The sequence below is a fragment of the Drosophila grimshawi genome, unplaced genomic scaffold (assembly GCF_018153295.1).
Source record: "Drosophila grimshawi isolate 15287-2541.00 unplaced genomic scaffold, ASM1815329v1 contig_1367, whole genome shotgun sequence".
Taxonomy (NCBI): Eukaryota; Metazoa; Arthropoda; class Insecta; order Diptera; family Drosophilidae; genus Drosophila; species Drosophila grimshawi.
The window spans coordinates 5,765,086-5,790,932 of NW_025062889.1; the positions used below are offsets into that span (position 1 = coordinate 5,765,086).

General features: G+C 40.2%; 2 protein-coding genes across 2 annotated transcripts; one reads left to right on the plus strand and one right to left on the minus strand.

Annotated features, from left to right (window-relative positions):
* Positions 1-1,683: 1,683 nt before the first annotated feature.
* On the plus strand, positions 1,684-20,856 carry LOC6559031. The gene is made up of 4 exons (XM_032735051.1): positions 1,684-1,838; positions 4,992-5,084; positions 5,390-7,447; positions 20,572-20,856. Exons 1-4 carry the CDS (start codon positions 1,797-1,799, stop codon positions 20,791-20,793), a joined length of 2,415 nt encoding a protein of 804 aa, XP_032590942.1. The 5' UTR covers positions 1,684-1,796; the 3' UTR covers positions 20,794-20,856.
* LOC6559032 (cytosol aminopeptidase) lies at positions 9,327-11,277 on the minus strand. Its single transcript, XM_001985803.2, has one exon. The coding sequence runs from the start codon at positions 11,021-11,023 to the stop codon at positions 9,425-9,427; it is 1,599 nt and encodes a 532-aa protein (XP_001985839.1). The 5' UTR covers positions 11,024-11,277; the 3' UTR covers positions 9,327-9,424.
* Positions 20,857-25,847: the final 4,991 nt, after the last annotated feature.

A 25,847-nucleotide genomic window follows, 5' to 3' on the forward strand; every position in this document is an offset into this window, starting at 1 on the left:
AACCGCGTAAATATCTATTATTTTTTATCTCTTGATGCTGGTCATAAACAACATTAGCCGCAGTCATAACAAAAACAACAGCAACAACAATAACAACTGGTCGCACATTGCAAAGTTTATGGTCAAAAGTTTGCAGGCACTTGGCCAGAGACATGGCCAAAAATGCGACTCGCAGTTGTTGCCAATGGCCAAAAGACAAATATAAACGGCAGGCAGGCGAAAAATGCAGGCAATAAACAAATGCCGAGATAGAAGCAAAAGCAAGTCGACTACTGAATGTCCTTTTAGAATTGGGTAAAATGAAAATGACCTCGATCTTTTTATATTATTGAAAATTTGCATAATTTCATAAATAGTTCTCTCTCAATTCGATTACTTTAAATGGCAGAAACTGGCATTTATCATTATACTTTAATTAGATTTAAGTCAACTGAATATCAGCTCCATTTTTATTTATTAAAGAAATATGTTAGTTAAGTGATTCAAACAAATAAAAGAAACTCCATTAAATACCAACATTTAAAAATTTAAGTAAGACACTTAAATTGTTTTTACATAAAATAATAATGTCTTTATTTAATTAACAGAGATTTGCTGTGTGTCAGATTTATTTTGCACAACAAACTAAAAGCCGGAATCGATTTACGGAACACATAACTTTAAATTAACTCGACTTAATAATGTAAAACCTATTAATAAATGCATTAAATTTTAAATTAAAATAGGAAATGCTTAAGAAGAAACTTAATTTTCGTGACAAATGATTTATATTTTCTAAAAAGTGAAAGATTTCATGCATATGCATTTCTATTATATCTGGGAATTGTATTAGCAATTCGGAAATGCTTGCCACAATGCCAGATCTCATCGCCATTTAATGTGATGCACTCTGCTTAATAACTCAAAAACAACAGAAATTAAATGTAAAATGCAATAGTAACTAAAACAACAACTACGTCCACAACAAACACAACAACAACGACATCGACAACAACAACAACAACGGCGACGACAGCGACAACTTTTTGAAAAAACGGAAAAACTGGCTGGGGATCTTAGAGAAAATTTCGACGCTGCAAGCACACACAAAACTGAAGTGGCGCGAAAATTTGAGGCACAGTTGCAAGAGCAGCGCGCAAGCGTGCGGTTTTTCCTCCAGTTTTGAGCAGGCAGCGCCCGAAAGTAAACAAAAGAAGACTCAACTCAAATTAAAAGTCGCATTAAATAAATGAGAAACGAACGAAGTGGCGGCAACGACGGACCAACTTTATACAAAGCTCAATGCTAAAGTTAAATTAAATAGACAAAGTTTGCTTTTTGCAAATGTGCAGCAAAAAAATAAGAAATAAAGAAAGAAGCACATTGAACAATATTATTTTCAAAAACTGTATAATAAATGTTGAAACGTGACGCTAAACGCAGATAACGATAACAAATTTAAAATACTAAATTAATGAATGCAAATGCAACTAACCGAAATTAAATAGATTCACCGATTTTATAGTAATATTAAAAATAAACAAGTTGAAATAATCTCTATAAAATAAAGAAAAAAGCAACAAAATAAGCGCAAAACAATTTATTTTGTTCTCAGGGCATCAGAAACTCAAATAAGCGCTTAAGTATTTAGCATTTAAACGATTATTAAAATTAAAAAAGTGAGCAAAAAATACAGCAGCAACAACTGCCACATCGTTAAACGTGGCAACAACAGCTCGAACCCTCATTTGTCGCACTTCCGACGTGCCGCAGCGAGCGAAGCGACAAAAGTCGCACGCAAAACGCGTGGAAAGAAAATGGCAAGAAACGCGATAAGAGACAGCGGCCTCATGTGCATGGTAAGTGTGAGAGGGTCAGCGATAACTATCACAGAGTATGCATATGCATAAATAAAAGGAAGTTGGGCATGGGGCATGCAACTACTGCAGCAACAAACTGCAATTGAGGCGTGAAATCGACAAGGGTCCGAGAAAATGGCCACTGTCGAAAATGTCGAAATTATACGGCTGCAAATATCTGCAGATGATGCGCGCTTTTCCGCTACAGGTTTTCGCCCAACAAGTGCTTCGGTGGAAGTGCCGTTATGGGTGGCCGGAAACTGACGTTTCATGCATGTATAAATTATTTCAATTTAATTCACCCACCACACGGAAGCCTTTCCCCATCTGTCGGGCACTTGAACTTCAATTAGCTGGGAAAAATGTCTATAAAAATATATAAAATCATAAAACAAATATGTATATTCGAAATGCATTCCTTTTCATTCCTTCATTCATGCCAGTGCATTCATTTCATTCGCTTCGAGTGTTGCGCAAGTTTTCGCATATGGCATTTGCTTTTATGACCTCGAACCCCGCTCATAAAAATGTTCACGGTTATCTAACCACACCACACAGACGACGGTCCATCTAAAAAAGTTGCCACTGCCAGTGCAAAAAGCTGAGAAAAAAAAAGGAAAAAAAAATTGAAACATTTGCCAATTGCAATCGAAACTGGAAATTTGCAATTTAAATGGATGGAAACTTTGGGGCAATTTCCAGCATTTCTTTTGTACACTTTCTCACTGCGCATTTCCTTGTGTGTTGGCCTCGGTTCCTGCACCACTATACAGAAGCCCGCAGACTGAGACTAACTGAGACACACTCATTCCCTTGCACATCCAGCTCTCCCCATCCTCCCACTGTTTTCTCTAACAGCCTTTTATGTGCATTGAACTTGACTTTGGTTTTTCGTTACGTACAGCAATACAAACATGAAAGCATACAAAAAATAGGAAAACTGGTTCTGAGTGCAGGCCAACAACGAACTCTGCTGCACTCGCCCCTCCTAGTCTCTTGGCTCGCATGGCCAGCAACAATTAGCCAAGTTTTGCCCTTGGTCTGGCCCAATTTTCTTCAACTGTCTTGCAACGTTTTTCCGCCTTGTTGGCCACAGCAAGTTGCAGCAGTAAAAACAACTAACAATTTGCAAGTGGCATTAAAGCAACACAACAAAAACAATTGCAACAACAAGTTAATGAAAACGCCTGCACACACTTCGTGGTTGCAGCTAAAACAAACAAACAAAATCCAATTGCTCGCAAAATTTCATGAGAAAATTTCTGCAAATGCTAAAAAGATCCTATCTAGTTCAAAAGACTATTGAAAACCTATAAGAAAAAACCTTGGATCAAAGTTCATATTATAAAGGAATTGTTAACTTTTGAAAACTTAATCTATTAAAAACCCACAAACTAAAACTAGCGTAAAAACTTGAATATAAAATCATAAACTGGTCATTTCAGTTTGTAAAAAGATGTAATAAGGATTTAATTTGTAGATTCTTGAAGGATTTTTCTTCTCAAAAACCATTAAAGCAATAGCCATAAGCAAAGATGTCACAAATCTTTAGACGCTCCATGAGGCCATAAAAAATGGTTTACTAGTTTTCGCCGCACTTTTCAACTCGTAAAAACAACGTAGCAACAATTACTTGGTCAAAACCAGCACCAACAACAACAAAATCAACTGAGAATAGCAACAATTTTTTATTGAAGTTTTCTATTGAATTTTAAAATTGCCCGCGCGTGGCTTAAATAAAATGGAAAGACATTTCCTTAGCCCAAGCAACAACGACAACAACAGCAACAACAACAACTTTTTGCCACTAGCCCATAAGACCAAAGTGTTAAATAGAAAGCACATAAAATTTTATGTAGTGAAGAGTGGGTATAAGGACTGAGCTACTGACAGCAGCTAACTGCAAGGATAACTGGTGCATACAACAAGTGGAAAGCAGGGCTCAAGTTGCCTCGAACAGGTAGGCGTATTAGGCACACCGGGGAGGGTTGTGGAGAGTTGGAGGTTGGAGGCTGTGTGTGTGTGTGTCGACTGCACGCTGGCTGCTGTAAAGTTCATAAAAATTCACTCAGGCGCAGTTTTAACGGCCGTTAAATGTTTACGCGGTTGCATTTTTAACGACTGTTGACAGTTCATTTGGATTTGGATCGCAGGGCTTAGTTAAATGGCCATTGACTATGCGACATAAAACTACATGCATATTTTGCAGCTGACTTTGTGGGCTTAAAGAACGTACAATTATAAAACAGTGAGAAGATTTGTGTGTAATATATTTAGTTATTTATAAATGCTGAGTTACTATACGAAGTATCAATTAAAACAGTTAAAATAAACCATGAATATGTTATTAAATATTCATTTATTTCAAAGAATTCCAAAGCCCAATCAATCTGTTTATTCCTTACTCTGCCAAGTCACATTCAAATCAGGTAATTGTAATATTTACCTCATTTGATACAACCTTATAGATTATTTCATTTACAAACATTCTGATTGCTTTATTTCATCAAAGTTAGTCCCAATGGCTGCCTGGCCGACATTGCATAATCAGAGATAATGTCGATACCATAATTGGACTTATATAAGCTGGCGAGTAAATCAAATCAAGGCAATTCAATGCTGGCCAATGGTTAAAAGTACACAAACTGGTCAATAAGTTTAATGACCATAAAAGCAATGACACGCCACAAGTTCAACAACGTTGTTGGCGTGAAAGTGGAACCAGACACATAAGCTGAACATGAATGAGCATGCCTTTTTGGCATGCCACACAGAGGAGATGGAGCGGGCGGTGGTAGCGTGGGGTAACTGTGAATTGGGTGCCCCGTGGTGGCAAGTGAACCGCTAAACGATCAATGGTTACAACGCGTGCGCAACGGGTTTACAATGCAACCGAGAATTGAGAGTCGAGTTGCAGTTGCAATAGCTTCCGTCCAAATGTGGCAAGCACTTGGCCGGTTGAAAGTGAAAGTGGACAAAAGCGGCTGAAGCAGGTGGACAGCTTATTGACTTATTTATGGTCTGAGCGCTTTAACATCAACATTAATATTTTATTAAACAAAGTAAAGTTGCTTGATCCCACAAATTAAACCTTAACATGGCATTTAATCATTTGGAGAAGCATGTATACAACTCTCTGTCTCTTTCTTGCAGCTGCTGTTTGCCTTTGGCTTGCATATCACACTGAGTAAAGCAGCAGATAATTGGCAACGCTTTCCCACACTCGAAACATTCGTCAGCTATGAGGTAAGTATTCAAACAATGATTACATTAAAATAGTTATGTTTGTCGATTCAATGTAGACCTTTTGCCGCTTGCCATGACTGTGTTTCTTTACTTTGCCTACCTCTATTTTCATTACCGGTCGATATGGCTTCTGTTTGCCTCGCTTCTGTTGCACTCGCGACACAAAATTATAATTTTTTATATTAATAGTAAGTTAATCAATATTCTGTGAAATTTACAAATGTATAATATTCGAAAAGGAAATAATGATAATTGAAACTAATGGGGAACGAAACTAAATTAATCTTCTCTTGTCTTCTCTTAAGGACATGCAACGTTATTTTGATCAGCGCAACTTCCGCAGCATGCGGCACATCGAGAATCCCAACGATGACAGCTATTTGGACGCCTTCAATCAGTACAACGAACAGCCAGCGAATCCCACGCAGACTGCAAATGTCCGCACCAAACGGGCGGAGCGTCAATTGCCCAGTGCTCCGCGCATGTTGCGCTTCGATCTCAGCGATGCCGTGGAGCCTAGCCAGGAATTGAAGCAGTTACTCCGCCAGTATCAGCAGCGTGCGCTTCAGCCAGCTCCCGCTCCTGCACGTGCTCTAACTCCAGCTCCAACAGCTCCATCAGCTCCAGTTGCTGCTCCCAGCAGCACTGCAAAGCCTAGCAACAAACGATCTCGGAAACCGCGTCGCTTGCGCAGATCAACTTTGAATCAACAGCCGGCCAATTTCAAGGTGGAAATGATTCCCTTCGAGGCGACAGATGCCCGCGAACCGGATGCCATCACAGCACAGCATATCCAGCGTGCCAGGGCATTGGATTTGCAAAGGGAACCAGCTCCGACTGAAGTGCACCCATCCGCCAAGCAGCCCAAGCGCAAATCTAAGCGCGCCAAGCGCTCAGCTCCGCTGCAGTTGGTCAAATTTGAGCTGGCGGATGCAAAGACATCTCTGCCAGCTTCGCTACAGCGCACTGGGAAAAATCTAAGCCCAACCAGTCAGCTCACGATGGAAGCGAATCAGAATCAGCATCAAAATCGAACCACAACCCAAACAAGCCAAGAGGAGAATATGCTGATGTCCGGTGAATCTGCAGCAGAGTCCAAACGCCTTTATGTCTACAAGGAGGCGCCAATCAAAGCCAAGAAGTCGATCAGCACACTACCCCACGAGGTGCAAAAGGTCATCTCGCATATAATCAAGGATGGTAACGGTGGCAAGGCTTACATCAAATATCTGACACCCCAAAAGGTAGACTACGAGCACTACAAGGCGAAGACCATCTCGTATGTACCCAAGCCCACGGCCTATATCAAATATATGGCACCCAAGCCCGTGGAGCCGGTGCATGTCCACATTCAGCCCGTTCCCGTTGTGGAGCAGTTACGCTACGTTTACAAGCCACAATATGCGCAGGTTTACCAACCACCGCACACCATTCAGCAGCCGATTGTGGTGCAGGAGACACCACAGGCTGTGGAGCAAGTGCATCACACCTATACCGCTGAGGCAGCTGCCGAGCCAGCTTTGCCAGAGCCAAAACTAAATGTTATTCCACCACAATTTCGACCCTCCAAGCCGGATCCGTTGTTGGAGTCGGCGCCAGTCTATGGACGACCCATTGAGCAATATCAGTATGAGATTCAAGCTGAACCAGATCCCACCCAATCACCACTCATTAAGATTGAGTATCATGCGCCTGCAGATAAAATTAACGAGCACTACAAACAGATGCCCGAATTCCGGGAGCTGTCCACGCTGATTGGTAAATCACCCGACGATCAAATCCATGGACTCACCTATCTGCTGGCCAAGGAGATGCAGGCCAAGTTACAGCGTCAGCCTAAACAGCTGTTGGTGGCTCAAGTGCCCGATCCCCGTCCGCAAGACAACACTGCGCCCATACTCTTCCATCCCGGACTGCAGCAGCCGCCACCAGTTGCCGGCGCATTCAAAACGGATCTCAGCTCGCTGGGAGTGCAACCGGGTCGTCTGATTGGCATGGGCAAAACGAAACAATATGTGCCCATTGTGGAGTCGAGCCACAATGATGTCAAAGAACTGCCAGCCGTGGTCAGCAGCTCGCCCATAAAGTTGCCCACGCCCAGCTCATTCGTTGACTACATGCCAGGACACGGATTATCGCATGGCTACGAGGGTGTTCGCAATGAGCAACCCTTTACCACAGTGGAGCACATTGTGCATCAGCCCACGCTGCAGAAGCAGCCACTTCTTCCTCAGCCTCATCCTCAGCCTCATCCGCATCCTCATCCTCATCAGGCTATACTCGCCACATCCCTGCCAGCCCATCTCGAGGGCGATAAGATTGAGAATGGTGTGCATTATGTGCACAGTCACGATGACAAGTCGGTGAGTTTTAGTTTTAGAAATTAATATGATATTTACAAATATTTAAATTTCCAATTAATTCCAAGTTTTTATTTGAAACAAAATATGAAATTTGTTAAACTGATAAATTTAAATTATTAAATCACAAGCAGATGATTCAAATTAAACAAAAGAAAGAACGACTATCTTAGATAATCCTAAGATTACTGACCTTATAGACCAGAGTCGACATAGTTGACATTCTGAACTTATCTATACTATATGTATGAGTTTAGTTAGGACAAGAAAGTTAACAAGAATATGTCAATCGAATAGAAATCGATACAAGCATTAGTTTATGGCGACAACTCTGGCAATAACAATGCATTAAATTAAAGCATACCTTGGGGCTGGTCACAAAGGCTTAACGCACCCGAAAGTGTGCTCCCATTGATTGGCATAGGCAAAAACACAATCAACATAAATAAGGCGAACTGCCCGAGCAGCAACAACGACAATAACAACAACAACTCCCCAGACACGACACGACAATGTGGCAGTCACAACAATGGAGCGCCTGCAGCAGAGTTCCCCTCACTACCACCGCCCCTCCACTCTATGAAGAGTTCTCCCCAATTGAGGATTGAGTATTGTAAATGGAAATGGGAAAGTGGATTTTTGGAGTCATCTCTCTCCCACTCCCTCGGCGTCTCTCTGTATGTGTGCAATTCAGTTTGATTGCCGATCCATGTCTCGCCGGTAATGCACTTAATCGAATAATTTTCAAGTTCGACAAGCATTTTCAATGTCGTTAGCCACGTCCCCTTCACCTATGTTTAACCAAGTGGGAATCTTTTACCTGCCGTCTGCTAGCCGAGTGGAGGCCACAAAAGCAATGCAAACGACTTCGGCTTTCATTACGTGAAGCAGATTATAGCAGACTGCTGCTGTCTGTGGATATTTGCAGATTGTGGCATTGCCTGACAAGTCGAACCCTCAATTGATAAAGATATACGAGTCGTGGTAAACACATACAGACATATCTAGCTCTACATATATAGCAAACTGTTCCCTATTGGATCACCTTAAGTTTTGAAGGCGCTGCCACGCCTCTACTTGCACTTGATTGCATTCGCAGGCGGCAACGTGGCTCGCTTCAACTTTATTTTTATACACACTTTTTTAACCATATTATTTTTTCTTTTCATTTTGTTTTTTTTTTTTACTATTTTACCGTCTGAGCGGAATTAAAATTCCTTTTTGTGAGTTGCAAAAGTTTTGCCGTGTTTGCGGCACGACGACGACTTGCATTTAATTTAAATGCTTTTTTATGCCGCAGCAACCCAAAGCAATGGCATCAACTGCGTGTGTCTGTGCGGGTGTATGTGTGTGTATGTGTGTGTGTGTGTGTGTGTGTGTGTGTGTGTGTGTGTGTGTGTGTGTGTGTGTGTGTGTGTGTGTGTGTGTGTGTGTGTATGCGTGTGTGTGGGTGTGTGTGCGTCTGTGTCCACTGAAATGTATCTTAAGTCTGCACGTTGCACTGTGCAAACTGAAAGAGCAACCACAGAATATCCAACTATCTGCACATAAATGGAAAGGTGAAATAAATTCGCAAAAAGCAGACAATAAAATCAATGAACACTGTTCGAAGCAAGCATTAATATTTGATAGAGTATTGTATGATAAAAGGTAGTGTAATTTTGTTGACGCGTGGATCCAAACTTTCCACCTTTCTTTTTTTTAATTAAGGCTTTTAAATTGTGGTTTGACCAACAGACTAATACTGCATTTAAAGTTGAAAACGCAATTCTGGCTCGAATTTTATGAATTCTCTACAAATTACATTATGACCAACTGCATATCTAAATAAAGAAGGTTCCAGCGACCTAAAAATCGCACAAAATAAAAATTCAGAATCGAGTACAGTGATACATGTTCGACCAGTCTTTATGAACGTCTTTTAGCTAACAATGAAATTACTTTTTACATACTTTACACTACACCGTCTTGCTCTTCATCTTACTTGATTTCGGGACATGCCATCTGGTAAACGAATTGCGTCAAGGTGCGGGTCGGTCGCCCCGTCATATATCCAGCAGTCAAATAGGGAATGAGGCCGTAAGTGGTTAGCATGCCTGTGCCTCTGGTGTCGATGTGGGCCCAATCGGCGCAGGGCACCAACTCATGTAGGATGGCTGCAGCCAGGCAAGAGCTGGCCAGACCACGGCCATCATTGCTCAGATCGTAGCCGGTCTCATCGGTGACTTGATTCCTATAGTACTTCCACAGGGGCATGCGCCACATGCGATCACCGGTCAAGGAACCAGCCTTCTGGAATTGTTTCCACACATAGTGCGAATTGGAGAAGATGCCGGAGGCACCGCCGCCATAGGCTTTCTGTACACCCCTGCCAAGGGTAGCCACATCGACGACCAGTCTCGGCTTATATGTCGTCTGGCCATAGATTAGAGGATCGGCTAAAACGACAACGCCAGCCTTGTCCACATCCCGAACGGCCATGGAGCGGGCATTTAGCATGGTGACAACATCACCCGGCTTGACTGACATTCCCGATGGCATATTCTCGCACAGCGGGATCACACAGGTCACATTTATTGGCAGCGATAGAGCTGCGATGCAGCGCATCATTCCAATAATGGCAGCGGCAGCCGACATGCTGCCACGATACTCATCCATGCCCTTGCATCGTCTCAGATTGATGCCGCCCGAATTGAAGGTAATGCCCTTGCCGACAAATAGAATGGGCTTGTCTTCGGGCGCAGTGCCGCAATAGCTAATCTCCAGCAGCACTGGCGGCTCACAGCTGCCCTTGGCAATCATGAGGAATGCATGCATCCGCTGTATTTCAATCCAGTCCATGGTGCGCACCTCGACAGTGATGCCGCACGGACACAATGCATCCACGGTGGCCTGAGCAAACATCGTTGGTGTCATGCAATTCGCTGGTGCATCCGAGAGTCGCCTGGCCAGATTCTGTGACTCCGCCTTGAACATACCACGCGTCCATCCATCCAAATCGTGCGAGTCGTACAATTCCAAATGTGGCACAGGCAAACGTTTTTTCTTGGCCAAGTTTTCATTGAATCTCCAAACGGCCAATGCGGCTCCCTCGGCTGCCTGTTCCGCATAATCCATGCCATCGACAGAAATAGATCGTACACCCTGCTTCTGCAATGATCTCGCACCAATTCCGGCAGCGACGCGCACATTTTCCATGCCCTCGTCCAGCATTTCCAGCTCATTGAAACCGATGCCCTCGATGCCCACTCCAACGACAGCCACCGCATTAAAATCAGGATCGATATTGTTGAAGACACGTCCACGACCCAGTGAACCATTCACCCCCGTCTCGCAGACAAGTTGCCGCAGCTTGCCCCCAGTGCGATCGTTGAGCTTCTCACCCGATGGCGTGAACTTTGGATCCTTGTTGCCCTCCTTCCTATAGATTCCGACAACGAGGCCCTTGCCGCCACCCTTGCCTTTCGACTCGTCGCAAGTGAATCTCACGGTCAAATGCTGCAACGATTGCTGCTTCTGCTGCTGCTGCCTCTGGAGTCCCATAACGCTGCGAAAGACTTGACGGCGCATGTGCTTCATCTTAAAGTTTATATTTTAAAGTTCCTCTTTCACGAACAATTTCGAATTTTTCGTAGAAAATTTTAAAAAGTATCAAATGTCCGGCAAGCTAACAAAAATTTTTATATCAGACGAGAAATTTTGTAGTTTTTTTTTTGCAGCTTTTAAATATTTTTATGAAAATACTATCTCTGTTCTGTGCCAGCCTGTAACTAAAACAAATGTGAATTACATTCACATCATATTCAGCTAGTTGCCGGCTCAGATCGCAAGGGTAATGTGATAAACATATTTTTCATTAGTCGAGTAGTTGATTTTGAAAATGAACAACATACTTAAATTGAAAGCTCAAATAAATTCAAATGATAGAGAAAATACTTGCTAATTAAATGAATTGCACTATGCGGTTTGTGAATTTATTTAATTTGTATTTCGCATTTTCTTGGGGAGATTTCGAAGCTTACATTCCTCATAATTGTTGTTGTTAAACTCCATAAGGAACTATGGATTCTTTATCAGCAAGTGTCTTACTCAGTCCAGTTTCGTTGAATTCTGCATTTCTCCCAAGCAATTTTCTTTATGTGATCAAGGGTTTAAGACAATAATTCATTTTAAGGGTATTCAACTTATCGCTATTCCCAATTTCCAATTCAGTTCAAAGTGCTGTGTGCGGGGCTGGGATGAGGTGGAATAGGAAGTGGTACGGTTTCAACTCAGATGCTATTGACATTCTGGGAAATTCAGTGAGCAGCGAGAAGGGCAAAATGGGCGACGACAAAGCACCAAAGAAAAGGAGCCAAGAAGTTGATGTCGCTTTTGCAGACATGCCATAAACAGGCAAAAGTGCAACTGCAACAAACAACAAACGACAAACAGAAGAAGAATACGAAGAAGCAGACGGAAACGAAGACGATGTCAAAGTGGCAGAGCAGAAGTTGCCGCTGTCAGTGGCTCAATTCGCGTCGACAAATCGACTTAAAATTGTTTTTGAGCCGCGCAACAAAAACTGATGTTGACATTTTTCACATTATTTTCTTTGATTTTGCAATTGCCAACTGCGAAAAGCTGATTAAATTTTATTTATTGGCTCTGAAAAAGGGGAGAATTGCATAACTGGCAACCGTTTGTTAATGCGCATTACCAAGTCATCAAAGTGTGGGCAGTGCAGTAGACCAGTGCACAACATTTCCCTCCTATTCCTACCCTCACACTCACCCAACTCTTGAGGATACCAGGTACACACACATTGTTTTACTGTCGTTTAGCATGATTTTTAATAGGCTTTAGGCCTTGTTCCTGTTGTCGTCAACGCCAATGCCGGACTTAGCATCCAACCCGTTGACTGGTTGTAAAACTGAAAAAGCACTGCACTCACTTCCCAGGCAAAATGGGAAACCTGATGAGCATGAAGGCAAGCTGCCAGATCCTGCCCGGCCTTTCTGTCGGTATTGTCTGCCTGTCTGCCTGTCTGTCCGTCCGTCCATCTCTGACAGCCAAACGACACTTGTTAGGCTCAAGTTTTGGGATTCCTTCGCCCTCACAGCCCGTTCAGGACATACCGTTGCAATGCTCGTCATGGGACTTGTTTGACAGCAGCTGTCACACACACACACACGTACGGACACATGAACACACACACACACACACATAAGCAGGAACTGGAGCTGAAGCAGGAGACGGTAAACGTTAGCAGACTGTGCAACATGTTCAGAGATTTTTGGGGCATTTGTCATTTTATTGTGGTCGAAATGGTTGGTAATGGTTGGTGTGTGAGTGTGTGTGTGTGTGTGTGCTAACTGCTGCTTGAGCCTGTCCAGTGTGACCAGCTGCAGGTGCAATATTTTCCAGCGGCTAACTCACATATTTTAATTCCATTTTTATTTCAACCCTTTTGCTGTTGTTTGTTTGTTTTTGCTTTTTTTTATTATTTTACTTGTTTTCTTTTCGTGCAAGTGTTGAAAAGAGCTTGTCAAGTAGTGGGTTGTGTTGTGGGGTTGGGTACATAACTTTTATTTAATGGAGCTTGCCAGGGGAAACATATGTGCATTGCTAAGTTCGGGTATTTGGCATTGAAAAGCACTCGACAAAAGGTTTCAGCTTGGGACTTGCCACGCACATAAAACGAGAAACGCAAAAGGTTGCAAGCTACTTTATGAGCTGCTTCCCTCTGTGCCCTGGGTGTGTGTTACTGGGGTGAAAGGTTCTGGGTTTTGTGTACACATCCAGCCGGCATATGTTTCTAATGTGCCCCATCTTAGTTTGGGTGCTCTTAAAGCTTTGTCAAAGTGGATTTACTCAAACAATTGTGCCACATAATAAAGTGCGGCATAAAAGCTGAGAAAAGTCCACAAGTTATAGTAAATAACTTTGAAATGGTTAAGTACTCAAACCATAATACAAAGTGTTGATAAAATAGTATTTCACTTATTCTGAAAGTGTTAGGCTTTCAATCAAAAATGCTACTTTGGACATATTGAAGAAACTATTTGATATAAAAGTTTTATAAATTCTTATGCATCTATTAGCATTTCGATATATTTCACTTCGATGGTACCACATTAGGACAGTACTTCTCTACTTTATCTAAACCCAACCCTGCCGTTACTTTCAGCTCTAGCGCATCAATTTGTAGTATTTCACATTGTGGTGCTTAAATTCAAGTGGCATGCAAAATTAGATTCTGTCATATATAATTCGCTGGGCACAGCTCAGATATTAGGCTATTGTCAGCTCAGCAGTATCCAAAAAGTTAACCCAAACATAACATTGACTTTAAATTAGCTTCACTTCACTCGCTCACATAATAAACCGCAGCTAAAACTCAGCGAACTCAACTGCTATGAAAGAAAATTACAACTATATTCTGCACGCCACAGTTTAGATACCCTTAACATAAGTTATTTAGGGCGTAACTATTTTTGAAATTCAATAGATCAACAGAAATGAAATATCTATCAAAAAACAACTATTATTAAAGGGATAAACTGCATGCATAGAAGGGATAAACTGTTCGTCGGACCAGTCACTGACTATATAGACACTTCGACTGATGTTGATAAAGATTTTATATAAAATTTATAATACCCTCTGCGAGGGCAAGCAAAATAGTTGGAAAAAAAAAACACAGATAAAAAATTATACCCATGGCGAAGTCCGTTGACTCCTGTTTCTGTTGCTGTTCTTCTGCTCAACTTTCACTCTCTCTCTCTCTCTCTCTTCCTCTCTGTCTTTTTATCTGTCTTTCTCTCGATTTCGCTCTAGCTGCATATTGACAGTCACATTCGCATAAAAATCACGTAGTTTGACATTTTTCCAGCTTTCCTCTTGTCAGCTCGTAGCTTGGACGCCATTTGTTTGTTCTTTTTTTTCATCTATTTTTACTCTTTCTGCAGCAGCTGTCACGCAATCAGCCCAAGCACATTTGCTATAGCAAAGCCAACAAACTGATAACTCAATTTTGGTTAGCGTTGCACCTCCGTCCCCCCTTTTACCGTAGACCACCTTACAGCCCCACCACCCCCGACAAAATGCTCAATCTGCTCATAACTCGAGCGAGAATTGCTAACAAGCGAGCCATAAAAACTCTGTGTGTGGCTTGCAGTATTTTTCTCTCGCTCTCTTTCTTTCTCTCTCTCTCTCTCACTATGCTTTTTGGGGGTAGGCGGTTGCATTGCAAAATTGCTGCCACTTGCCGCGCAAGAAATTATGCAACATACATTTTTGGGCACTGGCTAGGGCAGTGGAGCTCTAATCAGAATCCCAGCCTCATAATTGCGTGCAAAACTTTTTTTGGGCAACTGTGAACATTGACGGCAATTGTGTCAATGGTTGCCGTGTTGCAAGAGGCGCTCCAGCGTCGCCAAACGTCAGGATGAACGTCAGGACATTCATTGCCTGCTGTTGAACACGTTCTGACCAGGACACACACACACACACACACACACATACACTTGAAGGCGAGCAACTCGGAACGCATTACATTGTAAAATTGGTTTTTGTAAATTGTTTGGACACAACATTTATTTCCATTTAAATGCGATTTGGCTTGCTTTTTTGGTCCACTCCACACAGCGACCGGCATTCTGTGGCGCCTGTGGCCGAGCGTATCCGAGTGTGTGCCAGTGTGTGTAGGTGTTGGTGAGTGTTGCTGAGTGTGACCAAGCCAACACTTGTTCAATTTTAAATGAGCATGCAGCTCGGCGCAACTGCTGCAGCTGCCACTGATGCCTCTCAGTGCCACAAACCCCATTATTTCTTATTCAGAAACTCAGCCCGAACTCCGCCTGTTCCCCCCATCGCTGTCAGTAGACCCCTGAGGTTTTTGGCACTGGTTTTTGGGCGAGGTGTGCTTTGCAGCGCTTAAACGAATTGTGTGAATAATAAAGGAAGCACTGAGGTTGCCATAGATATTACGTTAGTTGCCAACATGGATTAGTATTACGAGCAGGCTATGATGCACAATATCTCCTCGTATTCCCTCGCAAATGTGGGCAATTTTCAGCAGCAGCTCAAACAAAACAAAGTACTCTGTTCATTGAAAACTTCTGAAAGCAAATCGACAGTAAAAGCTGCTCTTAAGTATGAGAACAATTGATTTCAAACATAAAATTACAAATAAAATATATATATATATAGTAAAATTAAAGTATTTGACAATAAAGTCTTAATCTCAATGTTGACTCAAAAATAAATACTACTGTTCTCTGAATTTTGTTTAGGTAGTCTCTATTAGTTTTGTATAGCCTTATCATGCCCTTTTTGGTAAGCTACAGGACATAAAAACTATAAGCTGTCATTGTGACTTTTAGGGTAATGAAAATGGTGAAAATAAAGACTTTCTTAACATGTGTTCCTTAAGTGCATTTAAATCTTATGTCATATTTAAGTAACGCATGTATGGTTTATCGTTTGGTGACATCTTTTTACAGCTTAAATTTGTTATTTGCAGCCTTCATATTTTTATATAAATATTTTAAATAAGTATTTTCTCACGCTTAAATTAGAGTTTTCATGTCTTTTAGTCACAAATTAATTTTGAATTTCAATTGGTTTAAATTTTCATCAACCACAAAAGTTATCAAGGCAAACAATTTGTCAAAATCTCAATAAATTCAATTAACTGATAAGCAAAATAAATCATCAAGCCGCACGATGATTTTTGCGGTCTAATGATGAGAACAAGTTGAGTTCAGATGAATTCTGTTCTGTTGTGTTGCGTTGAGTTGAGTTAAGTTCCTGGCCAGAGGCAATGAGTTAACCACAAAATAGCACCACACAAAGTAAAAGGCAGTGGGGCAGGCATCAAAAGCCACAGGCAGAAACAAAAGCCAAACGATTTTAATGAGCCTCACAGTGGCTAACAAATGGCCAGGATTAAGGATGGGCTTGGAGAGGGAGGAGAGGTTTGGGGCCTTTTTGAAACGGAAATTCAAATCCAGAGCATATAATGAAAATCAACAACAATGCTGATTATATGCAAATCAAAAGAAATAAAAGCCAAAGCGCGTCCAAGTGGCATATAATTTTGCAGTGCGTCAAAGGCATTGCTCAGAGCCCCAACCCCCTCCAGCGTGTACCCCGTTTTGTAATAAAATGTTGGCCCATGGCTTCGCCCACTCCAGCTAAAGTGCGAAATACGCGTCCAGCTACAATAGTTGTTGTTGTGTGGAGTGAACTGAAAGTGCTGGAGGGGCAAACTTAGTGAGTTGGAGTGTTTCTTCAGCTACAAGTTGTGTGTGCATATCGCTTTCAAAAGTAAAAAAAAAAAAGTTGTTGAACTCTCTCAAAAGCTGTTTGGCATGACAATTTGCCAATAGTAAAGCATACTTTTAGGCAGTCCCTGGACACAGCTCAATGGGGTATCTAAACGATTAAAATAGTTGAGAATTTGTGTTGTGCTGACTTCCCCAATAAAAGCAGAAGAATGTACATCAAATTAATAAGAAAAGCAAATTAGTTATTAAGAGTATTCATTCAATTTTTATTTATGTGTATATGTATAAATTTATTTAATATAATCTACCATTATTATTTTAAATAATAATCCAAGCTTTACCAAATTTAATTGTTCAGACATAAGTATCAATCGTTAGGCAATTTTTCTGAACAGTTATAGTTCACATAAACCGATTTCTAACTGATTTTACACTTGAAAAGTACTGAATAATTGCTTGTATCTACGATATTGCTGTCATCCCATTTTCTCTTAGTCTGGCAACTTGTGCATCCAAGCCAGAACCCATCCTCAAATTATCAAAAAAAAAATATAAACGAACTCACGTCTTATGTCCTCAAATTGCATTTTGCACTCGACTCGGCTCACAATTCGCCAGCACTTTTCAAGGAACGTGTTAAATGCAAAATGTGTTTTGTTCAAAAAGCCGTAGCCAAAGCCAAATGGCAATTGCAATTTCTAATAAATTCCGTGAGAGGCCAACTGTTTGTCATATTTTGCTGCAGCTCTGGCAAGTGCCTTTAGCAGCTGTCCTATTGACATTGACATTACTCTATATATATATATATATGTATGTTTGTAAAGATAGCATACCGCTTTCGTCTGCTTCTAATGGCAAGTCAATTTACAGTCACAGAAAAATTGCAGCATCATCCAAGCTGTTATTGTTGCTGTTGTCCGAACAAACGAATGCTGATTTACAGATAGTCAAAAAAAAAATGTATATATATATATATATATGTGTGTACGTAAGCCCTTTTTCAATATGGAACGTGATGTGCTTTAGTCATTACCCCCACTTTCCCCCTGTCCTGATGTCACATTCTGAAAGGCAAACATTGACCAGTGTTTACATGCGAGTCAAGTCTTGTTAGCGGCATATCCTCAATATGCAATAACCTTGTCGAAAAGCGGGGAGGTTGCAGGTAAACGCTCTCATCGTGTTTCATCTGCATTGTAATTATGTTCATTTAATCAAATCAAATTTGTAATGAAATTCTGCGACTGCAGCGCATCGTAATAAATTGCTTGTCTGCCCCGTGACCATACTCCGACATTGGAATGGAATCGGGATACAAAGAAAAAATCAAAGAAAATTTGCATATTCGCTGGCAATGCCGGTTTCTCTATATATTGTCGATACCCTATAATGTATTGGTTAAGGGTTAGCTAGTTATCAGCTTTAACAAATCAGAGAAAACTTAAAGCTTATATATAAATATATTAGAATTATATTTCGCAAATTAAGTATAAATATTTGTATGCTCTACTTTATTTCATAAGGCTTTTTCAACTAAGTCGAGATAGCTGCATCTACTTTTCTGCAGGGTATCTTGTAATCGTTCACTGCCAGTTTTTTTTCTGTTTTGTGGTTAGTTTCCAAACTATGCAACGTGATTTGGTTTGCTGCTTTGCACGTCAAAAATCTATTAACATTTTGCCGCGCTGTTAATGAAGGACTTGCCATTCTCCTCCCCCTCAATTGCCCGATCCAGCAACTATTGCAAAGGAAAAATGCAAGGGCCTGCAGAAATATTTTTTTAACATTTCATTAAAAGCAAAGCACGATAAAAATTTAAGCGCAAATGTTGGCAAATTGCTGAAGCGTAGAAATTCTTAATTATAATAAATGCGCTTGCGGTTTAAAGAAGACAAACAATGAACATATTGAGGAGGGATGAGAGGAAGAGGATTGAAGAAATGAAGCCAGAAAACAAGTGAATGTTAATTTAAGCAATAGTTGGGCGTTAAAAAATGCCTCGAAATTCCCTGCACAGCTAACTATTTATGGGTATTTCAGTAATTTCAACGAAAACAGATTCAACGAATTTTTATGAAAACTTTCATGAACTTCATTTCAAAGGAGAACAAAAGATGAAAAGGATACTTTTACTTATGTATTTGGGATTAAAATGATTTCTTAGTCTTCGAAATTCGTTTGCTAACTCAGCCAAATTTGCGGGCTGCAATCAAACTTAGAGTGAGGCATACAAATGACAACAAAATAATCAACAACAAATTGAACAACTCCTTTTTCCCCACCCCAGGAAAGCCTTTCTCACTCGACGGCACACAAAACCACAAAACATATAAATTTGGCAAAGCGCGCCAAAAACTTTACATAGGGCATTGAGCATTTTGCATACACATTCGCCGCAACTGACAAGAAAAATGCCTGGCGAACAACAATGTAACTTAATTAAACTTAATTTACAACTCATTAACATATCAAAAAGTTTGCCACGCCCCCCTCCACATACGCACACACATGCCATAAAAACCACAAAAGCAGACCTCCCTAACAAAACATATAGCAAAAGTTGTGACAATTGTCGAGCCGACAACGAGATTTCCCTGGCTTCTGAGTGAGTGCGGAAACGGAAACTCACTCACATAAATACTTATACATATACACACACACACATCCATTCACACGCTTGCGGCAACCAACAGGATAAAACATGACGACATTTGCGCAAAATATTTATTTCATCTTGAAATGTTTACCAGCGAAATACTTACAGCAAAATACCAACTCCAAAATTCTTGTTGACATCTACAAAACAAATCTATGCAACACACATGAAATGAAATCACGCTGATAGGCAGTGGGCGTGGCCGTGGCAATGTGGGCGCTTAGCGGTGGGTGCTTGCGGGTTGAGGGTTTGGTCTGTTGTGTTCTGTTGTGTTGTGTTGTGATGTGAAGCTGGCGCAATAGCTGTTTTCTATATATATTGTTGCAAATTTCATTACGCACGCGCCTGCCTCAATACAATTTACAATCACATGCATAACAAAGCGCCATGTGAATGACAGTCGTCTCCAAACCCCCTACACCACAACAACCACCCCCCTCAAGCCCACAAGTGCACACACGCACAACTATGTGTGCTTTATGCCCGCCATCAGCGCCAGCCACAGTGAGAAACTCCATTGTCTATTGTCACACATCGTGGTAAAGGGTATAAAAGGGTATGAAAGTTATGATAACATTTGACATCTCAATTTTTTGTAAAAAATTTGATCTCTTCTGAATGTACTTTATGCGCAGATAATTTTACTCAAGTACGACAAATATAGAGATAAATACAATTATTTATTATTTGTTAGCGATGTGATTTCAATTCAATTCGTAGCTACAAATGACAGCCGTGGAGATCATCAATACTGTCAACTAAATTAAAGATAAGTTAGTATTGAAGTTAGACAGGCATTTATATATATACACAGATCTTGTAAACACATGTTCTAGTGAACTAAGTTAATATTCTTGTTAGACAAATATTGATATATTAGAATACATATCTTTCAAGTGCATACGAACTTCGTTGCATAAATAAATAATAATACAACTAGCATTTCATTTATTTGTGAATGCCGTTGATGTTCTTGTTGCTGTTGCGACAGTTGTCTGCAGTCTTCACTGTAGACGACAGCGGCCTTAATACATTTCCCATTTTGCATACTCTTTTCGTCATGTGCACGAATTGTCAACCAATCAGCTTACCAACTTACACACACACACACACACACAAGCATAGATATTCGAATGTGAAACTAACTTAAACTAAATCTGCCACTCCCCCTTTTGGGGGCTCTGCTCTCTTCATTACAGCTGCATCAGTATGCCTCAAAGTATGCCTTTGGTTATCGCATACGTGATTTCCATACCGGCAATGATTTTGGCCACAAGCAGAATAGGGATTTGCATGGCGTGACACGCGGTCAATATCACATTTTATTGCCAGATGGACGCGTCCAGAACGTGATTTATCATGCAGATGATACGGGCTTCCATGCGGACGTTAGCTTCGAGAGCGGAACAACTAGGCACTGAGTAACGGCCAGAGGAAAACAGGAAATCCAACCGTAAAACAACAACAAAAATGAACCAACCTAAGCCAACCCAAAAACGACAGCAACAGCAACAACAACAACAACAACAACGGGCAAATGTGCAATCAATGGCATACGTGTGTAAGTTTTAGAATTACCTTCGTTGGATTAGGTTAGGTTAAAAGTTAGATAAAGAAAAATTCAATTTGAAGAACTATTTTCATTGATAACTAACTATTTTGGGCAGAAATCGTTAGTGATTTGACTATTTATTCCGCAATCATAAACTGCATTTCTTTCAAGCTATACAAAAATTATTGATGCCTAATTTATTTGATTATTTATATTGCTGAGCATTCAAATTTCGTTAAACAAAAAACAGCTTAAGTTTAGGGATGTCAAACTTGTACTTATTATTTCTTTATTTATTTTTTTTATTTAATCCATCGATTTTGTTTGTTTTTTATATGAAATGTATAAACTAATCAAACCAAATGAAATGGAAAAACTTTAAGGAATATTGTAAAATTTGATTTTAATAATTAAAAGTATCTTTTACATTTTTTTGTTTTATTATATGTGTAACTTTATAATAATATAAGATCATTAAATATAGTTTTCGAACTGGGAACCTTGTAGTTTTGTCAGCCACTTGTTCACTTCTAACTAACAAATGCAATTAATACAAAAAAAACAACAAGTTGTGTGTCACCAACAAGCACAAATAAATTCAAATAAACGCTATAATAATTTACAGATTTTTGTAAAAACAAAATAAAAAAAAAAAACAGCCTTCGTGCATTTTTTATGGCAAGCAAAATTTGTTGAGTAAAATATCGAAATAGTTAATCATTGGCGATTGTGCCATAATTCAATTTACAATTACAGGCGACAAGGCGGACAAGAGGAACGTAGGAAGAGGCTGGAAGGGAGGGAGAAGGGGTCTGCGGTTCCGGTAGCCTGACAAATTGCACAACTTTCAATGGAATTGGAGTGGAGAAAACCTTCAAATGGCAGATGCGCAATTGCATCCATAATTGACTTTTAAAGCTGTGTAATTGCTTAATGTTTTTTTCGTTATTGTGCGTTAAATGCGTGCATCAAAATTCAACAATTTCAATTAAACAATTATTCAAGCCTTGTCACTGACCTTTTGCCTTCCGCTTCGCAATTTTTTCCACACAGCTTTTTTTTATAGATTTGAGAAGGTTTATTAATTCAAGCAATGCGTGGATTTTATTTAAAGAAGGCTAGTTTCAAATCATATTATCGATGATTTCTGTCTTTTCGAGAAGGTTTATTAACTCATCCAGTCAAAATCAATGCGATGTTATTTGAAGAGTCGAGTTTCAAATATTTTCAATGACATTTGTCTACTAGCACCTTAAACATACATGTGCTCAACTTTGTTCTACTCTATTTCTAAAAACTTTTTAATAGTTTTAGTTTTAATAATTTAGAGAGATATTAATTACTAATTGTTAAAAAAAAAATACACTTTCCACAGCAGACTTAAAGGACGCTATGACTGAGTCCGGACGAGATTCAACACATTTTTGAGAATATAAAAAAAAAAACAATTGACCTAGAGCGAATAAAAAACTTATTAAAACTATAACAAGAGGTCAGCAAATAATAATAACTATTAAAATAAAATTAAAGCCCAGCTTAAACTTGGAATTTAAAACATTTTCCGAAACTCATGCGTCGCAAACAAGTTAATTGTGTTTTAAAAAGCGTGCAAGCGTATCTGTGTCTCGGTATTCCTCAGTCATCGTTTGTAACTCTATTTTGGATAATTGGCATAACACTCAAATGTCAATAAATTATGTTATTTCTTGTTGCTTGTTGAACTGAGATTTAAATTGTAGCAAATTTCTTGGCAGTTTTTTCAGCGCCCATTCGAGACGCCCATCATTTATCAAGATTGAAGGTCGTCAAAGAGGCTCTCAGTATGGGGTGTCAAGGTGCCTGACTCTCGGCATTTGCCGCTTGCTTGTGTACTCAACATACGTTTTAAGTTGTACTTTAATTAATTTGAACAAATCGGAATCGAAATCACATAACCAAATCGAAGTGATTCTTATGCCGCATCATCGACTTGACGTGATGTTTCAGTGACTTGCCCGTGACTTGACTTTAGGCATTGATATCATCACAGAAGAAACGCAAAATGTTTCGCTTAGAATCGGAATCGGAATTGGAGTCGGATTCGAAATCGGAGTCATCACAACATTGGAATCACATGTGGCTTTGGCAACTGTTTGCTACCATTTAAAGTTCAATGTTGCCAACAATTGTAGAAACAAATTTCAGTGTCTGTATCAACATGTCTGTTATTGTTGCTGTTGCCGTTGGTTGTCTTATGTCGTTGCCAATTTGTTGCCACTTTGCGAGTGGTGCATTCAAAGTCAACCGCTATAATATCCACACCTTAAACTCGCTGCCACTGTGGCCACTGTGGCCACTGCTGCATCTTTGGCATTCTTTTTGTTTTTGTTAACTATTTTTAATGTTTGAAGTTATTTCTTTTTTAGGTTTTGTGGTTTTTCATGACGCGACGCTCATTAACTAGTTTAACTAGCATACACTGCCACTGTAAAGTATGGACACGTGTTGTATGGCCAAATTGCCACTCAGCTTTTAGATTTCTTGCTTATTTGGCTTATTAGAATTATATTATATACTGCTCATGCTGAATTAAAAAGATCATAAGCAAAACAAAAGCATCGGTTAAAGTATTGGCAAGGTTTCTTTTTTCCAATTTCAAGTTATTTCTTCTTGCGTTTTCAAAGAGTATACAAACTGCCAATACCCACTAGAATTCTGAGCCACAAAGCTACATCAATTTTTGGGCTAATGTACAAACTGTTTAATTGATTTGACATTAAGAGGTATGGAATGTAATTTGTCGAAGTTTTGAGCAGGTCAAACTGTTTGCCAGAAAAAAAAAAAAAAAGAAAAAACATCTCGTAGAACGAAACCGAAACATTTGCAACAACCATAGAGTGGGAGGCAATATCATTATGATCGGCCTCATCATCGTTAGCTATGAACTAAAAAAGTTGAGCAAATGAGGTTTCACTCTTGTACAGCCAATTTGGAGTCTCTGTCGTATGGGTGCTGCGAGTGATTGACATTAATTGCCAGGCCGAACGAAACCGAAACAAAAACAAATTCCAAACCGAGATGCCACCGAGGCAGACGCTCACACGATGGGTTTCGTTGCAAGCGCAACTTGCCACATTGAGTGCACTCATTTGATGTGCGTTTTTATGTTTATGTTTCGGTTTGGCTTCATATTTTTTTTTTTCTGCTGTGCAATTGTTATTTTATAATTAAGCAATCCTCGAGTTAATTAAAAGCGAATTTTGACAAGTGCATGCCGCAAAAGATTTATGACGGTTGCCCCCAAAATCAAGAAGAACAACTAAAACAACTCTGAGAACCAAGTGCATTATAATTACACACGGAGTTATGGTTATTATATAAATCAGCACATTCTCCGTGCCAGCAAACAAAGTTAACGGCTATAAGAATAATATATGTATTTGACACGCCCACTTGAAAAAACTTTTACGGTATTCGGATTTTTTTTTTTCGAGTGCCTCCTCTGCTGATGCTGCCACTGCTGCTGCTGTGTGGCATTTGAAAAGAAGTTTTGGCTGCGATAATAAAATCCCATTTAAGTTTGACGATAAGTTTTGACCATTAGCTGCTGGGTTTTTGAGCAGAAAGCTGGTTGGAGTGGGTCGGCGCTGTCATTGCAAGTTAAATGCTTTAGATTTTCTATTTCCCTTTTTATATTTTTATGCCAACGCGTTTGCCAAGTTATCGAGCCAACTGTGGCCCTGGGCCCAAATGCAATTGATAAGCCGATGCCGACGCCGACATGGCCAAATGGCAAATGGCTTGGAAACTTGGCTAAAGGTTTTTTCGTTTGGCCTGTTTTTGATAAATGAGCCCAGATGAGCCTTTTCAAATTATCATTAGATACGCAAGTGTTTCTTTTCACCAAGTTATGTCATTCTATATGACAAAATCATTGCACGTCTTGTCACTATAAAGTGCGAAATGTGTTTGATATTTGTAATTTATAATAATTATTTGCTTGAATATAGGCTGTGGCGATCATAGAATAAATATAAAATCTATAAAATTGTTGAAAAAATCAGTAAAATTAAATAACCGATTAGGGGCTGATTCCTTCTTGTTTTTGGCTAACTCAAATGAAAAAAAGACAGATCTGCCCGATAAAAGGCCAATCAGCTGCGGCCTATAACCTTTCCTGAGTAAAGTTCATCCTACAACCACTGAAGTTTAATTGGATCACATTTAAGCCAAGTATTTATACCCCTTGGTGTACATCTCATTGCACTTTAGTTAAATCCTTGCACAAGTGAAGTGAAATAATTAAATCTGGGCACTGCACCTGCCAGTTAGTTGTCCGTGTCTTGTGCAACAAACTGAGGGACTCGCGACATGTTTGCCCGGATGACTTGATGTGCCACTGACGACACAGTATCAACATCAACATCAACATCAACAATGGCAGCACAAAGTATCTTTCTCTGTCTCCCCGGTGCAGCAACGAAAAAATGAACAACAACAGCAGTAACGTAAACACGTAAACAAGTCAACGCAGGTTACGGCTCAATCGCTCAGGATCCGTATTCTCATCCGCATCCATATCCGCACAGCACGGGCATGGATAGCGTGGACAGCGAGCGTGTCGTGATTTCCTTTAGCTTGCTAAATAAAAATTAACAAGGATAAATGATGTGCAAGGCAATGGCTGCCGCCGCCAACACGGGCAATTGTCTAGGTGGCTAGGACAGCAACCAGAGAGGCGACAAGATTGCCTGGACGAGGGGCAGGACTTGCAGTTGCTCTCTTGCAGTCGCGTCATTTGATGCGTTACTTTTGTGTGTGCGTTAAATTGATTAAATGTGAAATTGGAATATGCAAATGAAGCCGACAACACACACACACACACACACACACACTCAAGGCGGGACACTAAGAGGGGGCGTTGCTATGGGCGTGGACGTCTGT

What these genes read in the sequence shown, in the direction of transcription:
- LOC6559031 (XM_032735051.1), top strand. Translation starts at nt 1,797, where the DNA reads ATGGCAAGAAACGCGATAAGAGACAGCGGCCTCATGTGCATG. An exon ending in ACAGCGGCCTCATGTGCATG is followed by an intron (nt 1,839 to 4,991) that starts GTAAGTGTGAGA and finishes TCTTTCTTGCAG; the next exon opens with CTGCTGTTTGCCTTTGGCTT. An exon ending in ACAGTCACGATGACAAGTCG is followed by an intron (nt 7,448 to 20,571) that starts GTGAGTTTTAGT and finishes TCTTCATTACAG; the next exon opens with CTGCATCAGTATGCCTCAAA.
- LOC6559032 (XM_001985803.2), bottom strand. Translation starts at nt 11,023, where the DNA reads ATGAAGCACATGCGCCGTCAAGTCTTTCGCAGCGTTATGGGACTCCAG.